This window comes from Neomonachus schauinslandi, chromosome 15 (assembly GCF_002201575.2).
Source record: "Neomonachus schauinslandi chromosome 15, ASM220157v2, whole genome shotgun sequence".
Lineage (NCBI taxonomy): Eukaryota > Metazoa > Chordata > Mammalia > Carnivora > Phocidae > Neomonachus > Neomonachus schauinslandi.
Window position 1 is genome coordinate 13421261 of NC_058417.1, and position 23505 is coordinate 13444765.

Below are 23505 nucleotides of genomic sequence, written 5' to 3' on the forward strand. Positions count from 1 at the left end.
AAATAAATAAATAAAATCTTTAAAAAAAAAAAAAAAAAGAAACTCCCAATTCTTAAACAAGGGCTCCACATTTTCATTTTGTACTGAGCCCCACAAATTACATAGTCAGTCCTGTCCCTGGCCCTGTGGGCAGGGCCTGATTTCCCTTCCCAGGGCAGCTGGGCAGAGGATTAGAGACAGAAACTTCTTGAGTGAATCTTCTCTCCAGAGGAAGAAAATGAGGGAGATGGGGACACACAGCTATTCCCTCCACAGAGCCCCTGCTCCGAGAGCAGAGCCACCTGGGTGAGTCAGAAGTTAGTATCAGGCAGCCTCTCAAAGGTCCCTGGACAATGTGAGCTGAGAGAAGCCTTGGGGAGGAGCCCCAGAGCTGGGCTTAGAAGGGCAAGAAGTCGATGGCATCCTGGGGTTCAAGGAGGGGAAGGAAAGAGCGAGAAACCTCAGGGAGAGATGCAGGACCCATGGAATAGTCAGGGCTGGAGGCCCATGGTATTCAGGCTCCAGGCCTCGCCCTGCCTCAGGCCAAGTCATGAACCCCTGCCAGCCTGTTTCCTCAGTGATGACATTGGAATCTTAACATGTGCAAAGGGCTTTGAACACGTACACAAACTATCAAGTGCGGTCCCTGTGAGCAGAGTCATGCATTTGCCATTTGGGAGAGGGTCAGGAAATCAGTGTCTCTCCTGGGTCCTGTCTCAGAGGAAGACAGCAACCCCTGGGGGAACCGCAGACCTTGGCTCAAGGTTCCTGACGTGAGTGGGTGTGGGTGGTGGGAGCCCAGGTGGACACCACATGGGCAGATGGTGGAACCGCTCTCTAGGAAATCAGACAGACCGTCCTCTGTTGCCCCAGGCACTCAACCTTTATTTCTCTACCAACTGCATGTCAACAGATGGGTATAGGGCCCCGCCACCCTCCCCCACCTCCAGGTCTGCCAATCCTCCGGCAGGAAAGAAGCGGAGAATCTCTGTGGGCTGGCGCCCGGGGGAGCCCTGCCCAACTCTGCTTGGGTAAGAGGCCACAGTACCTGGAGCCCTAATTTTTGCCAAAGGGGCAAAAGCGGAGTTAAAAGAACATTTATGTCCATCAAATACTCCTTTCCCATCATCCGACATGATCCAACACACATTCCTCCAGCAAGGAGGGAGGGAGAGGAAGTGCCCTTGGGTAACTAGCCATTCTTATTGACATCCTTTCGGCTCATGGGTATGTGGGGTTGGGGGCAAAGAGTGAGGCCAAGAGTCTAGGGGACTCAGAATCACCGAGCTGCACAGACTGTGGGATGGTGCACACAGGGTTGGGCTGAAAGGGCACAGTGATCGGGTACACAAGGATGTCTGGGGTCTTAGGCCCCAGGGACATGAAGGGCAAATCTGGCCTGAGCTTGGCAGACTGGGCAGCACCGAGAGAGACTTGGCATGTCTCATTTGCTTAGGACAGGGAAATCTGAGTCTGGGGGTACCCAGAGCAAGGCAGGCAAGCCAGCTGTCTCCTGGGAAGGGGATCCTTGCCCAGCCCCCTTCCCCTACTACCATGTCCCTCTCTCTGACCCTTCAACCCCCTGTACCTACAAACAGTAAGAGGCTCAAGCCCTCATGATTCCTCTGTTTTATGGAAACAAAGTGGAGGGGGTTACCTGCCCTTGCTGTGCACAGCTGGGCCCAGATGTTCCCCCCACTTCACCCCCTGTCTGACCAGGCCCCAGACCAGTCACTAAGCAAGAGTTCCTCCATGAATGTAGAGGCACCAGTCACCAAGTAAATGCCCAGCCTCCAAGCAAGGGGGGTGCCTGCTCCAGAATGTGCTCATGGATTTGGGGGGGTAGAGGGCTCTGCATGTCTGGATGTGCTGCCAGCTCCCTGGCTTCTGGGCAGATCCCTCCCAGGCTGCAGCTCCTGGGGTAGAGCTTCATAGCTGAACTTCCCAGGAGAGTCCCCGAGACATGAATTAGAGAGCCCCCATGTGTACAGAAGCAGGGACAGAGACTCTTGGCAGGGCCCAGTGACCAAGCGATGAGTGTGATGGCGGTGTGGAGAGTCGGGGTGAAGGCCTGGGCATCATCAGTCTGAGGTACACACTGGAGACTCCACCCTGTTCCCGGCATTCACTTCTGGTCCTTCTCTTCTGGAAGAAAAACCCAAGAGTACGTCAAGAGGTGTATGTGTGACAGTGTACATCCACACTGGTTCCTTCTAGCTCCTTCCATCCTCCGTTTCTCCTGGGACAGCTGCATTCTGCCACAGCATTCATCAGGGGATCCCCAGTTCCACTGTGTCTCCTGATGCAGCCCCACATATCCAGCTGCTGCCAGACACAGTTCTCAGATGCCCCCTGGGCCTCTTTCACTCCCCATGTTCTATCAACAACACCAGCCCAGCCCAGGGCATATTTTGCTCTTGATTTTCAGTTTGGGAAACAACTACCCAGTATGATGAGATCCAGAAACTGGTGGCATCAACTCTTCCTGTCATCCCCTTGGGTGGCTCTCCATTGCCTTCAGCATAAAGGCAAGCCCACCTCGTATCCCGGACTCTCCCAGATCTGTCCCCACTCAGTTTCTCCAAGCCTCCTCTCCCCTCGGTCTGGCCCGCTGGCCTCTCTGCCTGACAGCTGCTCAGCCATACCTGGGTACAGCCAGGAGATGGGGCAAGAGGACCCCCACCCCCACCCCCTCGCCTACCCCCTGGGGCTGACCGGGCATCTGCAATTCTCCCCAGGACACATTCCCTCATAAATCACAGGGAAGCTACGAGCATCAAGCCTCAGCAAAACTTCCCTAAAAGGCCACCAGGCTGGCTTGGGAATGTAGCAGGGTCCCCTCTCTCACCCCCGCCCCATCCGGCTTTAGGAGGCCCGAGGGACTACAGCCACACAGGGCAGAGCTGTTTGGCTTGCAGCGGGCACACACCACTCCACCTCTCCCATGTGGCCACAGATGCCCAGCCCAAGTCTTTCCTGTGGGCCCCACAGCCACTCCCTACAGCAGGGCACCACCCTTTCAAGCCAAGCCTCACCAGGACCATAGTCAACATCTCAGGTTCCTGGTGGAGGTGGAGGTGTTGCCCAGAACCAGCTCACCCTGGGCTGGACTCAGTGTCTCCCCTCAGACCAGCTCAACACAGCTCATCAGCCTCTCCGCCTTGCCCCTCCCATCTGTCCTCCATGGTTACCCCAGTCCCTTCCATGCTTCCACCCTTCTCTGGCTCCCACTGCCATGAGGATAATGTCCAGGGTCCTTAACTTGGCATTCGAGGCCCTTTCCGCACTCTAGCCGTACCTCTCTCCCCTGCACTCTGAGCCCCAGCCCCACGAGACAGCAAACCATGCTAGCCTAGCTCTCTCTCCACCAAGTTCCATCCTTCCCTTTCAAACCTCTGCTCAGACCTTGCCTCTTCTAGAATTCACCTCCAACCCTGGCCCAGCAGGGATTGCTCCCTCCCTAGCCCTTCCAACCTGTCCCATCCTGTTAGGGGCACCATCCAGCAGCCAGGACTGAACAGTGCCCGAGACACAGGCTTTTCCCCGTTGGCTAAGAAATTTTCTAAGTTTTCTCAAGAAAATTTGCCGAGCCCCTTGGCTGTTGTGGCTGCTAGGGAAGGCTCTCAAGGAAGACAGAGAAGCTGCCCGCGCTGCCAACGAGGCCTGACCTCGCAGGTGCGTTAGTGTGATCAAGGTTGGCCAGTGGATTTCCTCGTAGACCACCCCTGTGCTTCAGCCAGAAATGGGGAGGCCCTGGGCTCCCGAGGATGGAATTTTAGATCTATTTCACCTTCTTCAGCTCCCTAGGAGTAAGCACAGTGGGTGGGTCGGAAGGAACCATACAGGGGGCAGAAGGCCTTGTCTTGCTCCCTGCTACCTCACCCACACGCTCCAACAAGGCCTTGCTGTGGCCGAGCACCTAGCCCCGCCCTCAGGTGAGCCCCTCTGTGTGTGTCCAGTATGGACAGACCCGTGGTGGGCCAGCTTCTTCAGGGGGAGGAGGCCAACTTGTTTTGGCCTCTTTAATAAGACAAAATGTTTGCAGTGCCCAGGAGGACTGGCCAGCGTGGGAGATAGGAGCCAATTGATTGCCTTGGCCCCTACGGAATGACAAGCACGTGATCTATTTATAGCCCCCCCAACTCCAGGCTCCCTCCCCTGAGGCTGGGACACATTCCTGCCAGAGATGGCCCTCAAGGACCCAGCTGCTCCCGTGCAGGCTTTGGCCATTGCTGGGCCTAATCCAGACCCTCCACAGCAGCCCAGCCATGGGGCTACTGCCTTGGCTCACACTCCCGGGAACAGGGAGTTTTTTGCCCCCACTTCTTCCCTCTCTAAGCAGCTCTGACAGGGAGAAGAGGCAGCCTCCCTCGCCCTCGGGAGGTTTAGAATCCCCCACACTCTGAGGCTCCTCCAGCAGCAGAGGCCGGCAGATGGATGCTATGCCCCAGCCCACTCCTCTACACGCTGCCCTCAACCCTGCCTCTGCCATTGTCCCTCCTTTCCTGGATTAAGGCAGACCCAGAGCTGTGAGCTCAGAAACTGAGAATCCCCTCTTCCACCCTCCTACTAGGTGACACCAAAGAGGCCAACCCAGTGTGGTCTAGGGTCCCGGAGGTGGTCAGTAGCTGCCCACTCCACGCCCGGGAGACTGTCCTGCGCACGCCTGCATAAAGACAGGCTGGGTTCAGAGAAGTCCGAGGCCAAGGCCCAAAGGAGGGTACAGTGGGCCTGGCCATGCAGGGTTGGTGGCGAGTGAGGAGAGGGAGGGAACATGGCTCTGAGCAGTGCTCTTGGCCCTGCAGCATAAGGCCCTGCAGGTACCACAGGCCACAGCCACCAGAACAGAGCCCCTTCTCGTCCTCCACTTGGAGATCCAAGAATACTGCTTTTTCTGTACAGACAGGGAGGCTGCAGCCTGGGAAGAGAGGCAGGCAGGGAGGTGGGCAGGGACCAAGGCTAGAGGCAAGCAGGGTGGGGAGGGTCTGGAGCTCCCCACTCACCATCCATGTGGTTCCGGGACAGGTACTTGAGGGCTTCATCAAGCAGGATGACAGGCAGAGATATCTGGAGCACCACCACCCACTGGCGCCCGCTCAGTGGGGTCACCTGGAAAATAAGCTGGGGAGCGGGGAGCTGTGGTTAAAGCTGTGCCCCCACCATCTAGCTGCTTCATACACCTGGGCTACCACGGACTCTTCGTGAGCAAGGTCCCACCTCCAGATCTTTGTCTACCCTGGTTCCTCTGCCAGAAGAGCCCGCCCTCCCCTGCCCTCCCCTGCCCTCCCACAATGACCAAATCATCTTGGTCCCGTTTGAGAAATGGGAGGGATTCTGTACTGGGGAGGAACATAGTCTCCTCCTTGCCCTGGCCTTGGGAGATTCCCCACAGCAAGAGGCCTTATCTGCACCTCTTCAGTCCCCTAAGTCTGAGGGTTCCCAAAGCACAAGCTGTTTGTACCAAGCACTTTCAGATCTCCCCACTCCCAGGCTGCCAGGCAGTTTCCACAGCAAAAGGGCCCAGAGAGGCCCAGTGCCCAACCCAGGGCCAGACCGTTGCAGGAGGGTTTGGACCCCGTCACAGAAGAGGACTGGGGCAGGGCAGAAACTCACGGGCAGGGGTGGTACCAACAGTATGAGGAAGTGCAGGGCCATGGACATGGCCACAGCGGCCAGCAGCCAAGGGTTCAGCCAGGGTGGCATCCGCAGCAGCGACTGGTTCTCCGACACGCTGCCAAGGGCACAGAGTACTCAGCACAGGCCCTGCTGTGGGCACCTCCACCCGTGTGGCCTGGGCCTCAGCATTTCCCTAATTGGGCCGACAGGCTGGAGCGCTCTGGGAGGCCAGTGGAGCCAGGAGGGGCGTGTCACAGTTACTTGCTCAGCCCTAGTGGCCTGTCCTAGGGCTTGGACGCCCCTTCTCTGTCCCTCAGACCCACTCTTGGCCCCTCTATTTATTCAGGCCCCAGTCGTGGCCCTCTTTGTTCCCTAGATCTCAATTCTGGCCCCACTTCCTCTCAAAACCCACTTTGGGACCCCTCTGACACTTAGGCCCTAATCCCAAACCCCCTGGTCCTCAGACCACAATCCTGGGTATCTCTGACCCCAAATCTGGGCCCTGACTGACTCTCAGCTGCCACACTTAGGCCTCCTCCCCCATCTCTCAACCCCAGCTCCAGGACCCTCTGCCCAGCCCACCTGTTGAGGGCATTGCACATTTCAATGGTCACCAGCACAGACAAGGCCATGGTTGTGGGAAAGCGTGACTCGAAGACCTCACAGTCGATGTCAGCAAAGAGTGGGTTGTCCTTGGAGCACTTCAGGAAGTTCCTCTGAGGGTACCAAGGTTGGGTGGGGTAGGGTGGGAGAGAACAGTGGTCAGGGGAGGGGCCGGTGTGTGGGAAGAGGGAAGCCTCACTCCGTCCTCAGCCCACATCTGAGGACATAACACAACCGCTGGGCAAAGTGCTGCCATGCGGTGGGCCCAAGGAGGGGCACCCACCCAGGATGGGGTCAGAGGGGCGACGCTGTGCTGGAGGAAAAGGCAGGCCATCCTGGGGCAGAGCTATGGAGGGACAGAGCGAGAGCAGCTAGCATTGGGGTGGGGAGGACAGAAGAGCGCCCTGGGGTCAGAGGGAGGATGCGGGCTTTACCCTGAGTGTGCATGGGTGCCCTGAATATCGGAGCTGCCAGAGTGGGGGCGGTGATTTACTGAGACCACAGAATAAGTAAATGCTGATGAAAACCGATCAGCCAAATTGTTTGAACAGAATTCGCCTTCGGTGGGCAAAGGCTGCATGTACCCTAATCACTGCTATTAAATAAGATTCCAGGGGCGCCTGGGTGGCTCAGTCGTTAAGCGTCTGCTTTTGGCTCAGGTCATGATCCCAGGGTCCTGGGATCGAGCCCCGCATCGGGCTCCCTGCTCCGCGGGAAGCCTGCTTCTTCTCCCACTCTCCCTGCTTGTGTTCCCTCTCTCGCTGTGTCTCTCTCTCTGTCAAATAAATAAATAAAATCTTTAAAAATAAATAAATAAATAAGATTCCATTCATATCTCCCTCCATTTCTGCCACTGAAACTGAGCTCTACCAGCTCGCGTTTTGCTTACAACATGGATTAATGAATTGCTAGGTGTGGGCTTACTACATGGCTTCCTCATAATTAAGGAAAAGATCTCAGGGCTCTCTATAGGGGATGCGGCTGTTGGCCCTGTAGTCCCAGGGGAGAGTTTGCTTCCTGTTCACAGACTTTGCTTACAGATTCTGCTGAGATAAGAGGCTGAGCTGAGGACATGCATGAGAACTTCTACCCTGTTCTCTTCCACAACACTGGGATGAGTGTGAACGTTCATCACAGTTAGACAGCTTCCTTCTCCAATAACATAAATTTGTTCTCTGGAATATCATCTGACCACAGAGATCTTTTAAGCTCAAGTTGTTTAAAAGCCGGATCCACATGATGTAAAAATAACCCTCAAAGAAAAATCTATAAAATGACAGGCTGAGCTGAGCTCCTGTCCCGTAAATAGATCCGTTTTCCCACACTGCATAAATACGGGCAAGGTGACTGTCAGCCAGAAGGGGCCGCTAGCACTTTCCTCTTCTCTCTCAGGCAGGATGAAAAATTCTGAAAGACTATGGCTTGGCTAGATTTCTTATTTCAACAAAGAGGTGAAGATTCTTATCTCATTTAAATCAACAGTGGGATTTTCTCCAAAGATCAAGCACCAGTATTTGGGACAAGTGCATGTTTTTATTTGGCAACGTCCTAAAATTTTATTCCACCCGGAGAACAAGAGAACCAAGTGCCTCTTCCTGTTGTACCACTATGGTCAGGCCCCGCTTTTCCAGATCTTAATGACCTATGCATCCATGTGCATACAAATGTAGTGTACACACCTCCTACTCAAGCATGTGCAAGCCTAGAGCCTTATGCATGTGCAGAGGGGAAAATAGACAAACAGGGTCACATCCCGATGTTTCAATAGATAAATGCCCTGCCCAATTCAGACCTTCTGGGTTTTACCAGTGTGCATCTGCCACACGCGTGCATTATGCCCCAGGTCGTGAGTCATAGTGTGGCCTCGTGAATCGTTTCTTAGAAGGTACTCAGGGCTGGAACTTCTGTCTCATAGGTTCATTGTGAGCCTTGTTGGGGTGGGGGCTTGTTTTCTCTGGGTGATGCCACTGCTCTGCCTACTCCTTCCCTTTGCCTCCCTGGCTATTTCCTCTTTACCTTATCCTGCAAGGCCTCCTCTGTGTTTCACTAATTTAATTAATACTTACACAACTCTTACTATGTGCCAGATGTTGGTCTAAGCGCTTTACAAGAATTGACTCCAAGTTAATCCTCCTGACTGCCTTATGAGGGCTGAGGCAGGGACAATTATTACCCATTTTATAGATGAGGACACTAATAGAGAGGCTAAGTAGCCTGTCCAAAGTTACACAGCCAGCGTGTGGCCAGAACTAGGGTGTGGACCCAGGTAGCCTGGGTCCAGGCTCCATGCTCTGTGCTCTTAACCACTCTGCTGCCTTTTGACAGCTTCCTTCAGGAACCAAGGGCGGTTCTAGGCAGCTCTGCTGAAATTCCAACAACCAAAGCTGAAAGCTCTACCTTAGGTCTAACCCTAGACCACCTCCAAGTCCCACAGCCACCTGTATTTTTTCTGCTGAAGCTTCTCACCTTAAAATGTGACTGCCCACTTCCGTGTTCTTCCCAGGTCTTCGCAGAGCCTTTGCCTGCTTGGTGACTGGCACACAGTCGATGCTTAATAGTCATTTTTTGACCAGATGGATAAATGAGAAATGGAATGACCTGAAGACAGCTGGGAAGGGGGCACCAATGGGACTGGGGACTAACCAGTAGTGGGCATGGGGTACGTGTCTACCATGACCCGCACGGGTCTGGCATGGGTGACCAGGTCAGCTGTAGAACTGAGATGGGGATGAAGGAAAGGGATGATTTGGGGAGAGGTGATAGATTTTATTTTGGTAAGTGCAGTGGGCCTGTGGGACATCCCAGAGGAGATATCCGGCTGGATATATGGGACTGGGCTCAGAAGAAAGATCGGGCTGGGGGTGGGGTATCCTGGGAGATTTGAGATCTGTAGATAAAGGAGGGTAACAGAGACAGTGCTGAAGAAGGCAGAGGCAGGATGGTTAGCACGCCCTTGTGCTGCACCTTGCTGCTCCCATAGGAGCTAACTGAGCAGAGGTGCCTGAGGCTGGCCTGAACTTTCTGCCAAGGGCTGGGGGGCACCAGCCTTTGGGATGAGAGCCTGGGCCTGTGCTCTGCACTGCTGTCAGAAAGGAGAGCCCACGTGCTGGAGGGCTGGTGGGTACCAGGAAAGTGTCCCTGAGCTGACTGTACCTAGATGTGAATACTGTGATAAGGCCCGAAATCACAGAGCCTCCCAGGGAGGACAGCCAGTGACAGGGCAAAGGGTCAGGTCCCTCCTTCGAGCTCTTCTATCCACAAGAAGGTAACGAAGGCAGGTACACTCAGAGGAAGAAGATCCTAAATCCCTGCAGCTCTCAGCTTTAAATGAAAAATCCACAACTGGCTTTGCTAGATTCGCTGCAAAGGTTCTTTGAAGCAAAAGAGATACCCAGACAGGGGCGCCTGGGTGGCACAGTCAGTTAAGCATCCAACTCAGTTTTGGCTCAGGTTGTGATCTCAGCGTTGTGAGATCGAGCCCCACATCGGCCTCTGTGCTCAGTGTGGAGTCTGTTTGGATTCTCTCTCCCTTTCCCTCTGCCTCTCTGCCCCACGCTTATTCTCTCTCTCTCTCTAATAAATAAATCTTTAAAAATAATAATAAAAAAAAAGGAAATGCCCAGACAGAAGGACAGACTGACAGATAGCAGCTGAGGGGTCTCTTTGCTTGCTTCTAGAGCTATGCTGAGCCAAGCTAGCCCTGTGGTGGGCACCTGCTAGGCAGGTGACTTCAAGAGGTCAGTGGATCCCTTTCTAGAGAAGCATGTTGTTATGGAGGTGGAGGGGGAGCCTGGCAGATTCCTTCCCTCCACTGTCAATCTCCTTACTTGGACCCCCTGCCTGAAGTTCTACTTTTTAGGGGTTCATATCTCTGAGCCCTCAATTTTTGGGGGGTTCCATGATAAAGGTAAGATACTTCTGCACAGTTATGCCCCTAAATTGCAAGCCTAAATGATTGGGAGAAGGAGTAACCACTTCTCTGGCTCAGGAGCTGGGCTGCTATCTCTAGGTTTTCAGTGGCTTCTGAGCTTGCCTCCTTTGATGGTGGATGTCTGTGTACGTGTATGGGGGTAAGGAGGGACAGCTGTAGGTCAACCATGGGGTTCCAGGCCCCTTTCCCCTGGAACTCCAACAACTACTTGGGCTGTGAGTTCCACCTCAGAAATAACCCCAACAGGCTCCTTGCTTACCAGTTGGTAGAAGGTGACGCGAGGTCCCTCGGGATCATAAAGGAACCACCAAGTGGCAGCAGCCACCGTGGCCAGGCCCACGTACACTGCAAGGAGGAGAGGAGGAGACAGGCTATAGTGGGTAGCTGTGGTTTTCTGGCATCCACTTCTCCTTCCTAACAATCCCCTGAATTTCTGTCAAAGAACCACCCTCTCCCTCTCTGAGCCATGTGGTTTGCAAGCACCTGTCCTTAGTAACAGTGGTGGGCCCTGACCGGCAATCAGCACCCGCCACACCCCTGGCCACGGTGATTGGTAGGAGATAAGCAGGTGACCCAGTCTGGGCCAAGAACAGGTCTGAGACTTTTGTCATATTACTGAGGGATCACTCTCTGTTCTGTTGAATTTGGGGTTGTGATGGAGTAAACATGAGGCTACAGCTGCAGCAGCCATCCCCCCTCCAGGGGATGCCTGAGAATGGAGCTGAGGCAGAGCCAAAATATGCCGGTGATCCTGAGGCCTGGATCCAGCCATACCTGAAGCATGCGCTAGTCTTTTCCATGAGACGAGCCCAGTTTCTTTTGGCATGAGCCAGGCCCAGGCATACTGTCTGTAGTTTGCAAGCCTAAGTCAGAGAAGCTCTCAAGAAGCCCCTGAAACCCCACTGAGGGCCCCACTCACCTCCAATAGCCAGATATCGAAAAAAGAGCCAGCCGCTGATGAGGGCCTCATGAGGGTTCCTCGGCAGCTTCTCCATGATGTCCAGGTCTGGTGGGTTAAAGCCCAGGGCTGTGGCAGGTAGCCCATCTGTCACCAGGTTCACCCAGAGCAGCTGCACAGGGATCAGGGCTTCCGGGAGGCCCAGAATTGCCGTGAGGAAGATGCTGGAACCAGAGTCACAGGCTCTAGTCCCCAGCAACTGGAGGGTCCTACTCCTACTCCCAAGGCTGGGAAGCTCACCTACTGTCTGCATAGGAGCCCCATCTCACTTTGCCAGTTCTTACGTGTGTGCGTGGCTCTGCCCCACACTGGGTCACTCCTGCCCTCAATCTCAGCTCTGGAACCTGGACAAATCTGGCCTTTAGGCCTCTCCTGTTTAGGCCACAACTCCTCTAGGGCATGTGCACACGTGGACAACACACACCTGAGTACATACACATTTTTTTTTTTTGACAGACAGGAGCAAACCTTAGCACAGGCCACACAATCACACAAACATAAGCACCTACAACGCTTGTCCCCACATGCAGAGACGGCGGGATTCACATGTGTCCAGGCAAACTTGTGCTCACCATTCCCCACAGGCCTCTCTCACATGTGAGCCTGAGTGTGTACAAATTATATACTGGCACAAACCCTCTGTGCTCATACTTATGCCCAAAGATGCACAAGAGAACACATGCACATGTGTACACATACCTTTCATTTGAGTTCACACACCATGCTCACACACAACTGTGTGCACACATTCACATACACACGTGAGCACAATTACTGCCCCAAAGTGGGGCTAGTTCTCCCATCTTGCCAACTCTAAACGTGGGAGTTATGGCTGAGGGATGATAGGGTACTTTTTAGGCCCCTCGTTGGGGGCTGGGGTTCACCGAGGCCTCTGGAGGAATGATGAGGTGCTCCTGCCCCTGCCCTCCTTGAGGTGAGACCCTAGAAGGCCCCAGCCAGGGCAGGACATGTGCCCCTCCACCCTTATAGCCCCATCCCAGGAACAGGCATCTCCCTTAGTGACCTAGAGCTGGTCAAGAGGGCTGGGAAGAGGAAATACAGGGCCTCACCAGACCACCTCGCCCACGTTGGAGGAGATGAGGTAGCGGATGAACTGCTTCATGTTGTTGTAGATGGCACGTCCCTCCTCCACCGCGGCCACGATCGAGGCAAAGTTGTCATCTGACAGCACCATCTCCGCTGCTGACTTGGCCACAGCTGTGCCAGAGCCCATGGCAATGCCAATCTCTGCTTTCTTCAGAGCCGGAGCATCATTCACCCCGTCTCCGGTCTGGGGGCAAAGTTAGGTAGGATCATGCCTAAGAAACTTCACCTCTCCTTCCTTGACTCCCCTCAACTAAGTCTATCCCCAAGCTCAAGGGACATCCCCAAGGAAGCAGACAGCTGAATAGAGCAAATGGTGAGGTTGAAAAGGAACTTAGAGACTGGGCTGGGGATGAGGCGGTTGCAGACCAGGACAATTTTGAAGAGAAGATCAATTTGAAGGTCCTCATCTTCTTGATGAGGTGGACTTGGGGAAGAGGGTGGGTCACTGAGGATGGTGGAGATGAAATTCAGGTTGGCTGTGGTGTAGAAGATGAAACTGAGATTAGGGGCAAAATTAAGGTTAAGTCAGGGATGAGGTCAAGGTTGTGGCCCAGGAAAAGAACCAGGTAGGTGTTATAGCTAAAGGTTGGAGCCAAGGTGAAGGTCTGGGTCAACACTGGACTCAGGTAAAGGTCAAGTCAAAGTCAGAGGCCAAATCAAGGTTATGGTCCACATCAGGAGTGATGTCACAGTCAAGGTTGGAGATGCAGTCAAGGTCAAGATTAGAGACCATATAAAGTTGAGGACTACATAAAGTATTGGTTTTTAGGGGTCAAGGTCAATGTCAAGGATCAGGTCAGGGTGCAGGTCAAGACTGCAGCCCCTACACGTTCTGCATGGAGCACTGGGTGTTATGCACAAACAATGAATCATGGAACACTACATCTAAAACTAATGATGTAATGTATGGGGATTAACATAACAATAAAAAAATTTTAAAAAAAAAGACTGCAGCCCCTAACAAGGTTGAGCTCAAAGTAAAAATCAGATTAAGATGGTCAAGTTCAAGGTCAGGAACCAAGTGAACATGAGAGTCAAAAATAAAGTTAAGAACCAGATTACAACTGTAGTCAAGATTGGTGACCAGCTCAGTATCAAGGTCAAGGCTGGGTCACAGGTTAGCATTAAAGTCAAGGTAAAGGACTGGGGGTGGAGGTCAACAGAGGCCAGGTCAGGGGTGAGATTGGGGTCAAGAATCAGATCAGTGTTGAGAATAGGTCTGTAATCAAGAATGAGACAAAAAAAAAAAAAACTGGGCCCAAACAAAAGGTCTATCCAAAGGTGATAACGGATAAATAAACTGTGGTTATATTCACATGGTGGAAGGCTACTTAATGATATAAAAAACAATCATCTACTGATACCCAAACAACGTGGATAAATTTCAAAAGAAAGAAGCCAGACACAAGAGTACACACTGTGTGATCCCATTCATATGAAAATCTAGGACAGGCAATCGATGGTGGAAAAATGGCCTGTTGTGAGAGAGGGGCCTGATGGGGAAGGTACGTGAGGGAACTTCATGCGTCCATAGTGATGTTCCTTATCTTGATAAGGGTTCAGATGACACGCAAAGGTGTGTCTGCACTTATCAAAACACATCAAATGAATGATATGCTTAAGACTTGTGCATTTCGGGCGCCTGGGTGGCTCAGTCGTTAAGCGTCTGCCTTCGGCTCAGGTCATGATCCCAGAGTCCTGGGATCAAGCCCCGCATCAGGCTCCCTGCTCGGCCGGGAGCCTGCTTCTCCCCTCCCACTTCCCCTGCTTGTGTTCCTGCTCTCGCTCTCTCTCTCTCTCTCTGTCAAATAAAACAATAAAATTAAAAAAAAAAAAAAGACTTGTGCATTTCATTGCATGTAAGTTTTGCCTCAAAAAGGAAAAAAATAGAACCACAAAGAACTGCTGCTCTCTAGAGTATGCATTCTAAATTATGTGAGGGTGAAGTGTACTGATGTCTGCAACTTACTTTGAAATTTATTTAAGAAAAGATGGATGAAGGATGGATAGATGGATAGGTATTTGCAAAGCAAACAGAATATTACTTGTAGAATCTAGATCATAGATATTACAGGTGTTTACTATGAAACTATTTTAATTTCTTTTTGCGTTTGAGATTTTTTGTAATAAACCGTTGGAAAAAACAAGAATGAAGCAGAAGCAGAGGTGGTATGGGTTGCTCTTTCCAAGCTCTATGGCCAGTGTCCCCCTCACTCCTCCCCACCTCAGCTCGGCTCCCATCTTGTGGCCTCACCATGGCGGTGATCTCATTAAAGGACTGTAGGTTCTCTACGATTTGGGACTTGTGCGCAGGTTCCACACGGGCAAAACAGCAAGCCGTGCGGCAGGCGTGGCGCTGCTCCTCGGGGCTGAGGTCATCGAACTCACGGCCTGTGTAGGCCTTCCCCACCACGTCCTCTGTGTCCCTGAAGATGCCAAGCCGGCGGCAGATGGCCACAGCTGTGCCTTTGTTGTCCCCTGTGATCATGACCACACGGATGCCGGCCTGGTGGCAGCGTGCGATGCAAGCAGCCACCTCAGGCCTTGGAGGGTCCAGCATGCCCACGCAGCCCACAAAAGTCAGGTCCATCTGTAGGGAGGGGGCAGATGCAAGTGGAGCCTGGGCCCATGCTCAACCTCCTACCTGCCCAGCCTTTGCAGGGAGATGCACAGCCCCCAGCCTTGGGGCTCTGCCCTGGCGCCCACCTCGTACTGCACAAACTTGCTGCAGTCGTCCAGCTGCATGTCCTCCTTCCTGGGGGGTGCATCCCGAGTGGCCAGCGCCAGGCAGCGCAACATGTCTGAGCCTGAGCCCCAATCCCGAATCTTGGCCAGGATCTGCTCCCTGCAGGTGGCAGTCAGGGGTACTGTGTGGCCCCCCACTCGGACTGAGCTGCAGCGCTCGATCACACTCTCAGGAGCCCCCTGTATCGTGGGTGAGGGGAGAGGCAACTCTGTCAGTCAGGACCCCTTCCTTCCCCTCTTGCCCAACTGAGGAAGTTGAGGCCCAGAAATGGGAAAAGGCCATCCAAGGGGACACAAAGCAAGATATGGACCAGATTCCATTCTTTGAAAGTTCAGAGTGAGAACCAAGGGGGCCTCACTGTGAGAAAACCCAAAAGGAATGGGGGGGGTTGTGGCTGCCCATTGGGTGGCACCCTCCCCACCTACCAACCCAAAGCTGGGAAGGTCTGCTGCAGCATTTGGGGAGGGGGGAGAGGACGGGCAGCCCTCCTACAGGTCCTGCCTCCCTGCCAATCTGGTGCGGCTGGGATCGCAATTCTGTAGGGGGCTCAGCAATGGGAGGCAAGCTGAGCCCTGCCTGGGGACCAGAAATAGAACCATGCTGAGGGTGTGGCTCTGGGAAGGTGTTCTTGGGGGTGACAGGTTCCTCACTAGCCTTGGGGTCTCACCTTGGGTCTTGCCCCTATTCTCACCTTGGGAATAGCTTCTGAACCCTCCATCAACGCCTTCTCCCTCTCCCCAAAGGGCACTCCAAATGCTAAGTTTTCAAGGTGGCCCGAGATCCCAATACAGAAGCCTTTTCATTTCAAAAGGGGTTAAAACCTCCATTCCAGTGTGAAGTTAGGACTGCTATTCCTACTTCAGGTTGAAAAGCAGTGACAGGCAGTGTGATGGGCAGAAGTCTGGATGGGAGACTTCCTTCCCTAGGACTCAGTTTCCAGAACGTGAAGCACCAAAGATGGGCACCAACCACTGCAACACCCCCATCAGAGGTGAAAGGCCTTTGAGATCTTCCAGCTTGACCTTGCCATTCAGATGGGGAGACTGAGGCCCATGGAGGAGCATAGGTGACCCCAAGGTCATGTGACAAGGCAGTGCCTCTCAGCCCAGAGTTGGGACCATGGTGAGCGGCAAGCCTTGGTGCCTGGCCCTGGCTTTATCTCCACTAAGGCTGGATCCTGCTCCCAGTTCCCCATGGAAGGCTGACCACCCTCATTCTAGATTCACTGCTTCGACAATGGGCCTCACACCTCCCTCAGTCTCCCACAGTGGCAGTCACTAGCTCTTCAGAGGACTGAAGATCAGATCTCCCAGGGACTCCACATGTGCAGAAGCCCCAGGCCAATTAGGCAGGCCCCACCTTCACAAACATCTTGCTGCCCTGGGCTGCCAGGCCAGGGCTAGTAGGCGTGCAGTACACTGACATGGACTTCCGGTCTCGGGAGAACTCCAGAGTAAACTCCTTGCGCATCAGCTGCTTGATGACCTATGGGGCTCAGAAGGGTCAGGATGTGAGGGGCGGAGCCAGAAACTCTCACTGCTTTCTTTCCAGCAGCTTGATCCCACGAAGAGCCTCTTGCTCCCTGTGGGATGATGTCTATCCGCCTCTGATCCTGACATTTGAAGCCCCCATCTCCCTCCCTCCCTCCCTCCCAAAAGGTTGTCACTTCCTGACCATGCTGTGCACTTCCCAACTCTGGGTCCTTGCCCACACTCAGTCTTCTCCTCTCTTTTCTCTCTAGCCAAGTCTTACCAGGGTCTGAGGTCCCTCCTCCTCCCAGAGGCCTCCCAAGACCTTGTCCTCCTCCCTTTCTTCTCTAGATGCCCAGACGCCCCAGCTATGAGGCCTGTGGCCAGAGCCCTCACTGTGCTCACCGCATTGCAGGCACTGGCTCGCTCCACCCGGGATAGGGCCTGTAGGTTGGTGTCAAACACATTCATTTTCTCCACCAAGCAAGTCAGAGCCGTCTCCGTGGCCTCTCCTACCTTCTCATACACGCCCTTAGCCTGGTGGGGCCCAGAGTACAGGGGGTGAAGAGCAGGGCAGCCTCCAGTGGACCCCCATCCTTACCTCCCACATCCTTACCTTACCTCCTGGCCCCTGGAGCTCTCGTTACCAGAGTTACCTTTAACCTCCTTTGCAGCAGACCAGTGGGGCCCTTCCCAGTCCAGCTGACATGGGGTCTGGATAGTGTCTGGCACTGAGGCTTCCCTTCCCTTCTGACACCCCCTCCGCCCCATCCCCACCCCCACCTCCGCCCCCAGGCATCAGTGAACGTGTATCCTCCCTGCTATCCACCTCACTCTCTGCAGGTTCCTTCTCAGCCTCCTTCCCCAGATTCCCCAGATTCCTCTTTCTAAACTCTGCTGTCCAGACCCTGCTCCTTCCCTCCCACCTTCTCTCCCTGAGGCCTCATATACCCCCTGCTTCCCCCACCTGTCATGTGCTTGACTTCCAGTGCCCAGCCTGGCAGTGACATTTCCCCTGAGCTCCAAGCCCACATATCTAATTGCTGCCTGTTGGACTTGGTTCCTTAGTGACCCTCAGGCCACCTCCCCTTATCCCTATATTTGCCACTCCAGTGGACAGTCCCAGCCAGGACAACAACCAGGAGGTACCCTCCGTCTCTTTCACCTAACCAGTCACCAAGTCCCACCCTAAATCTCCAACCCACGCTTTCTTCCCTTTCCCTGGAGCCCCAGCCAGCAACTCTCTGACCTGGGGGAACACACAGGGGCTCCCTGAATCCACTCTTGTCCTCTCTGTTCCATCCTCCACACAGAAGCCTAGGCGATCTTTTGTAAATGCAAATCTGACCATATATATCATTCCTCTGCTCAAAACCCCTTGGTGGCTGTCTACCGCCTTCAGCTCATTATGGGACCCGACTTGATCTGGTCAAGTCCTTCCCTCAGGCAGGAGTATCTTCATGCACTTTCCATTCCACTGCTCCAGCAGCAGGTAAGGGCATTCAATGCCTGCATCCCACCAGCTTGTTATGACCTGTGGGCCTTTTCTGGGCTGTGCCTTCTACCGTAAACACCCTCCCTAGTCCTACTGCCCAAATCTCTTCCTCGACACCGTGGCACTACAGTCCCTTACATTACCGTCTTCCACAGCCCGAGAGCCCTGGGGCACAGTCTCAAAGCCAGTGTGAGAAAGCAGTGGCGGTGGGGGTCTGCAGAGGTGGCAGTGTTCCCGGGGTGTGGCACTCCAAAGAGGCAGGGACTGCCAATCCTGGGAGTTTTGAGACTCTGGGAGAAGGGTCACCTGGATACTAGAGAGGTCACGGAAGAGCGCTGGGTCTCACCTCGTTGTAGTCCAGCGCAGAGTCGTTGCAGAGGGCACAGATCGTCGCCAGCTCCACCAACCCATCGAACTGCCCACAGTGCACAGGCTGCTCCGCCCGCCTCCTGTGGGGCGGGGCCTTGGTACCAGGGCATTTGGCCGCGTCCCTGGGAGGTGCATGGCCTCCTGATCCCGCCCACAGAGCTCAGAGCTGTCCGGTGTGGCCCAGCTCACCGGGGAACCCCGCCCACCACACCCCCTTGCCCAGCACTCACACTTCGCCCTCCGGGGCATAAGTGGTGCCTGAGACGGTGAACTCGTGCAGACGGCAGGAGCCTGCTTCGGCCTCGGCTACCACGAACATCTGGGGAGGACAGAGGCATGCTTAGGCAAGCCCTCACCTCTCTCCTCTTTGGGCAGCCAGTCTGAATAAAGCCTGACCCAAAGGTGGGATCCTCTGGGCCCCTGGAGAAGCTGCTGGCCTTCTCTCCTGCCAAGCTCTGGGAGGTGCAGTGTGAGAGTAGGGTTCCAGCTGAGGCAGGGCCTCCTCTCTGGACCCCCTGAGGGGTATAAGGCAGATTTCTCAATGTTCTGGATGGAGCCCTGGGTCCTTGCCCATTTTGTTAATGCGACTCCCGGCTGAGCACCTGAGCATTAGTTTCTCCACTGGTAAGAGGAGAAGAGAGTGGGATCAGAGTACAGCTGCCCCTCTTCTCCCCATGAAGGGATGGGTTCCTGGCCTCTAAGGGTAGAAACCCACACTCTGCTCTGAGGCACAGACTCTCCTGCCCAAAGGTGTTCGCAGACAGTGAGCTCTTGCCTACAGGGCCTGCTGGGTCACCCAGCCCCTACCTGTGCACCCCAGGGTCAGGCGGTTTACCCCTCCCAGGGCAGCCCATTTCCTGGCCTGTCAGCCAGCTTCACCCAGGAGGTAGTTCTTGCTTTCCAGAAATTACCTTGCTGCACATTTCCAAGTCAATGACCAGCTCAGCACCCAGTAGGTGCTCAACAAATGTCCCTTCTTTTGTGCTCCCCTCCCTATTCCTGGGGGCAGCCCTCCAGCCAGCATAGCTCTTGAGAAGTGAAGTTTCTCAGCCCCTCTTCCAGCAAGTAAGGCCTCTACAACTTCCCTATAGTGTGTTTTCCAAATCTTTATTACAGTTAAGGAACACTCTGTTCAAATGAAGTCCTACTAGAGATTTTAGAGGTTAGGGGCCACAGAATGTAAAGCTTGCAGGTGCCCCTTCCCCTGTGGCGGCCCCTAATGGGCTTCAGGGTTTTGGATACAGAGCCTGAGTTTCCCAGTGGGCAGATTACGGGAGCAGAGGTGGGAGAAGGGTGATGGGGGGAATCTGGGAGGGGTGGGAAACCCACAGCCTTCACCATTACCCCACCCACCCCTCTGCCCCATGGGCCTGCTGGAGTTTCAGCCAGAATCCCTGGAGCATGCAGGCAGCAGGCCCAGGATCTGGGGTGGAGTGCCAGGACATGAACAGTTCCTGACCCGGCCCTTCCCGGGTCACTGGAGCTGGCCTATCTGGTGACAGGCATAGGCTGCGGAGTCATGGTGGAGCAGGACAGAACCTGGTTGGGTCCAGGCCCAGCTTGGCTCAGATGCCAAGGCTCTACTTGACCCTCTGCTCTGTCCTTTATGGCTGTCTATCAAAACTTGCATACCCAAATTTCAGTTGGAGAAACTGAGGTTCGTAGACAGGCAATGACCTGCCAGGGCCCTACAGTGACATCTGGGTCCTAGTGACACATGTCTAGCCAGACTTTGCTGCTCTGCCCCATGAAAGCCTGGAGCTGCTCCCCACCATGGCGCAGCCCACAGGTTCTGTCCTCCGTCCCCTGCCAGAGAGGAGTCAGGGGGCAGCCCAAGGAGGGAGCTCAGCCTGCTGAGCATCACACGGCAGCACCAGCAGGACCCCAAGCCGACTGCAGCTTCTCACCCGGCAGACGGACATCTGGTTGGTGGTGAGTGTGCCGGTCTTGTCGGAGCAGATGACTGAGGTGCAGCCCAGGGTCTCCACGGAGGGCAGGCTCCGCACAATGGCATTCTTGCGTGCCATGCGCCGTGTGCCCAGAGCCAGGCAGGTAGTGATAACGGCCGGGAGGCCCTCAGGGATGGCAGCCACAGCCAGGGCCACAGCAATCTTGAAGTAGTAGACAGCGCCATGGAGCCAGGAGCCACCATGGGCCGGGTCAGCAAAGTGGCTGATGTTGATGACCCACACGGCCACACAGATCACAGAGATGGCTCGGGACAGCTGCCGCCCGAACTCATCCAGCTTGCGCTGCAGCGGCGTCCGCTCCGGCTCCACCGCAGCCATCTGGCTCCGGATCTTGCCCAGCTCCGTGCGCAGGCCTGTGGCCACCGCCACACCCAGGGCCTTGCCCGATGCGATATTGGTGCCCTGGCCGGGGGACAGACGAGAAGGGCTGCTTAGCATCCCGGCGGGGGCCCAGGACCCCAACCCCTCCAGGCTAGGGCAACGTTCTTATCCCCTACTGGGCTTCCTTCATCTCCGTGTGGCTCAGCGCTCCCAGCCTCACGCAGCTATCCAGTACCGAGCTGTGGCAGTCGCCCCCATGACAGTGCTAACTCCGCCTAGGCCAGGACTCGCCGCAGCGCCGTACCCCCAGTGCCTGGCACGGGGCCTGGCACGGGAAGCACTGCATCGATACTGACAGTGTGATCAGCTAGCACAGCACACTACCAACCTTGAAAAATGCCATTCATAAGAAGCCAACGTGGCCACACCAGAGTGCCAGGCTGACTGTGATCCTAGGTAAATAATCTGTAAATATTTACCGAAGAATCCAGAGAACTTGAGTTTACGTCCATCCACTCCCAAGGCCCTGGTAAAATCCCTAAGTCCTGGTATAAAGGCCAGCTAGCCTGGAGTGTCTGTGTCCACGTCTATAAAATGGTTCAACAAAGCTGCTGCTCTGAGGAGGCTAATAAGCTGGTACCCCTTCAGACAGGTGCCCTGTGCTGAGGCTGGAGACAAGGTAGGTGTCACCGGCAACCTCAGCTTCTCTTCTTTCGTCCGCCCCCCCATGCCCCCACCCCCTTGCAGGCCCTTCAGCTAAGGAAATGACCCGCTGTTAGCCGGAGCATCTCCCTTAGAGAGCTACGTCATGACAGCTGCTGATGCTTGAGCATGCCCTGTACAGCATCCCCCCAACTTCAAAGCAGCTGGTCCAAGGCTTCCATGCATCTAGGCAGGGTGCTCTCCTTAAGAACTCTGGGCGAATATTGCTTTCTCCATTTCTGTTCACTTCTGGGGAGGCTTTCTAGCCTTATAACTTGGTGCCATGGGCCACAGCCGAATGGCCTGACCCATCCTCATGGCTCCCATGTTCAGCTTCAGGCTGTTTCTGGGCAGCCTGTAAGTCCCTCTGAGGCCACAGGGGCATATCATTCCCACCAGCGTTGAGCCCACCACTCGCCCTGAAAAGAGCCATTGGGCCTGGCATCTTGCCTTAGGGGGTTGGTTTTCCCATCTGAGAAATGGACTGTTTCTGCCCTCCTCCACCACTTTGACAACGCTTATCTCTAGAGGATTCTCCATTGAATGATTATAGGCTAGCTCTGTCCCTCTCCAGGTTAAAGCAGGATAAGCCTAGCAGGCAAGAGGAAAAGCTCTGGAGTCAGAATGTCTGAGTTCACATCCCAGCACTACCATTCACTGGCTGTGTGACCTGGAAAATGCAAATAACAAGAGTACTTACTTTAAAAGCACCGTGAGGCTTAAATACACGTAAAGGGCTTAGAACAGTGCCAGGCACACAGCCTTCAGTAAACACAAGTTATTACCAGTACTATAAATTGGTATGTATTGTCAATAATCGAGGAGGTTCTTTCTGGTAGGGCTTTAACTGATTAAATGTTAAAGTTGTTATTATCAGTGTCCAGACAAAGGCCCCAGCCATCCCAGGGACTTACAGAGAAGAGCATGTTCTTCTTGTCCTGGTTCACAGCTCTGGGATCCAGGATGGCATCTGTGTGCTTGGTCACAGACACGGATTCACCTGGTCATGGAATCAGAAATGAGAAGCCCCACATGAAGACACCCCCATCCTTGGACCTATCCCCTGCTCAGCCCTAGCCTCCGGGCCTCACCTGTCAGGATGGACTGGTCCACTCTCAGTGTGGTGGACTTGATCTCGATGAGGCGGAGGTCAGCGGGTACTTTGTCCCCCACTGTGGAGAGAGAGTGGCTGAGTGTGGCTTTGGGCACCACCCCTTGGCAGAGTCAGGAGGACAGCCAGGAGCCAAGGCTAGGGCTGAGAGGCAGGGGCCTGGGCTGTGATCCCTGAGATAGATGCTGCTCCCTCCTACAGTCTCCTTATCTGTCCAACAAGGTTCTGGCCGAAGCACTTTGGAAGGATCCGACAGCTACCTGCTCTGTGTGTGAGCCAGAAAGATGGGGGCACAGAGAGGGATTGGCTCACCAGCAACACATAATGAAAAGAGGCCCCCAGTGTACCTGCCACCTCCACAATGTCTCCAGGGACGATGTCCCGGGCACGGACCCTCTGCACACCTTTGCGGTCTGAGCGGATCACCTTGCCCATCTCAGGCTCGTACTCCTTCAAGGCCTCAATGGCGCTCTCAGCATTGCGTTCCTGTAGAACATGAGGCAGGTAGGTGGTCATCCCCACTGGCCCTTGCAGGCTGACCCCTTGTAATGACACCCCTGGGGCCTGGGATGGAGCTAGAAGCAGAAGGACCTGCAGGACTCTAACACCAAGTGGCGGTCACATGGAGCAGTCGGGAGACCCGAAGGCCCAGGCCCGGCTCTGTGCCTCCCACCTGCCATACGCCCACGATAGCATTGGCCACGAGGATCAGCATGATGACCAGGGGCTCCACGAAGGCTGTTGCTGTCTCTTCACCCTCCTCAAAGCAGGCCAGGACCTATGGAGTCAGAGCTGGTGAGTTGGGGTGATGTTGTGGGCCAGGGTCTGCTCACCGTTTCCTTCATACCCTGGGTCTGCTGTCTCCTGCTTTGGGAGAGATACCCCTGGGGAGCGCTGGGCTTGGAGAGGGCTGCTCTGAGGCCTTGGCTCATCTGCAGGTAGTGACTGCCACCGTCCACGTCCCACCCAGCCAACTTTCAGGATATGGGGCCATTGTACAGCTAGAGGTCTCACTGTCTGCCTGGCTGTGGTTTTCCAAGTGTGAAGCCAGACTGGCAACCGCAGCATCACCGGGGAACTTGTTAGAAATGCAGTTTTCAGGGTCTATCCCGGTGCTCCCGTGTCGGG

General features: G+C 54.6%; 1 protein-coding gene across 2 annotated transcripts in view; it reads right to left on the minus strand.

The window, feature by feature from the left end:
* Window positions 1-1109: 1109 nt before the first annotated feature.
* The window catches only part of ATP2A3 (ATPase sarcoplasmic/endoplasmic reticulum Ca2+ transporting 3), a 35091-nt gene continuing 12695 nt past the window's right edge, over window positions 1110-23505 (minus strand). The window contains exons 4-22 of one of the 2 annotated variants that reach the window (XM_021704585.1): window positions 23051-23155; window positions 22725-22863; window positions 22358-22438; window positions 22181-22266; window positions 20181-20645; window positions 18504-18592; window positions 18251-18353; window positions 16815-16946; window positions 16300-16425; window positions 14901-15119; window positions 14449-14784; window positions 12158-12378; window positions 11049-11251; window positions 10389-10474; window positions 6178-6311; window positions 5593-5710; window positions 4983-5100; window positions 4573-4645; window positions 1110-2124 (exon numbers count right to left, since the gene is read on the minus strand). In XM_021704585.1, the coding sequence (XP_021560260.1) occupies window positions 2061-2124; window positions 4573-4645; window positions 4983-5100; window positions 5593-5710; window positions 6178-6311; window positions 10389-10474; window positions 11049-11251; window positions 12158-12378; window positions 14449-14784; window positions 14901-15119; window positions 16300-16425; window positions 16815-16946; window positions 18251-18353; window positions 18504-18592; window positions 20181-20645; window positions 22181-22266; window positions 22358-22438; window positions 22725-22863; window positions 23051-23155 (2898 nt within the window). In that variant the 3' untranslated portion in view covers window positions 1110-2060. Of the gene's footprint in view, window positions 2125-4572; window positions 4661-4982; window positions 5101-5592; window positions 5711-6177; window positions 6312-10388; window positions 10475-11048; window positions 11252-12157; window positions 12379-14448; window positions 14785-14900; window positions 15120-16299; window positions 16426-16814; window positions 16947-18250; window positions 18354-18503; window positions 18593-20180; window positions 20646-22180; window positions 22267-22357; window positions 22439-22724; window positions 22864-23050; window positions 23156-23505 lie in introns of both variants that reach the window. The other variant, XM_044921914.1, reaches the window with a different exon arrangement.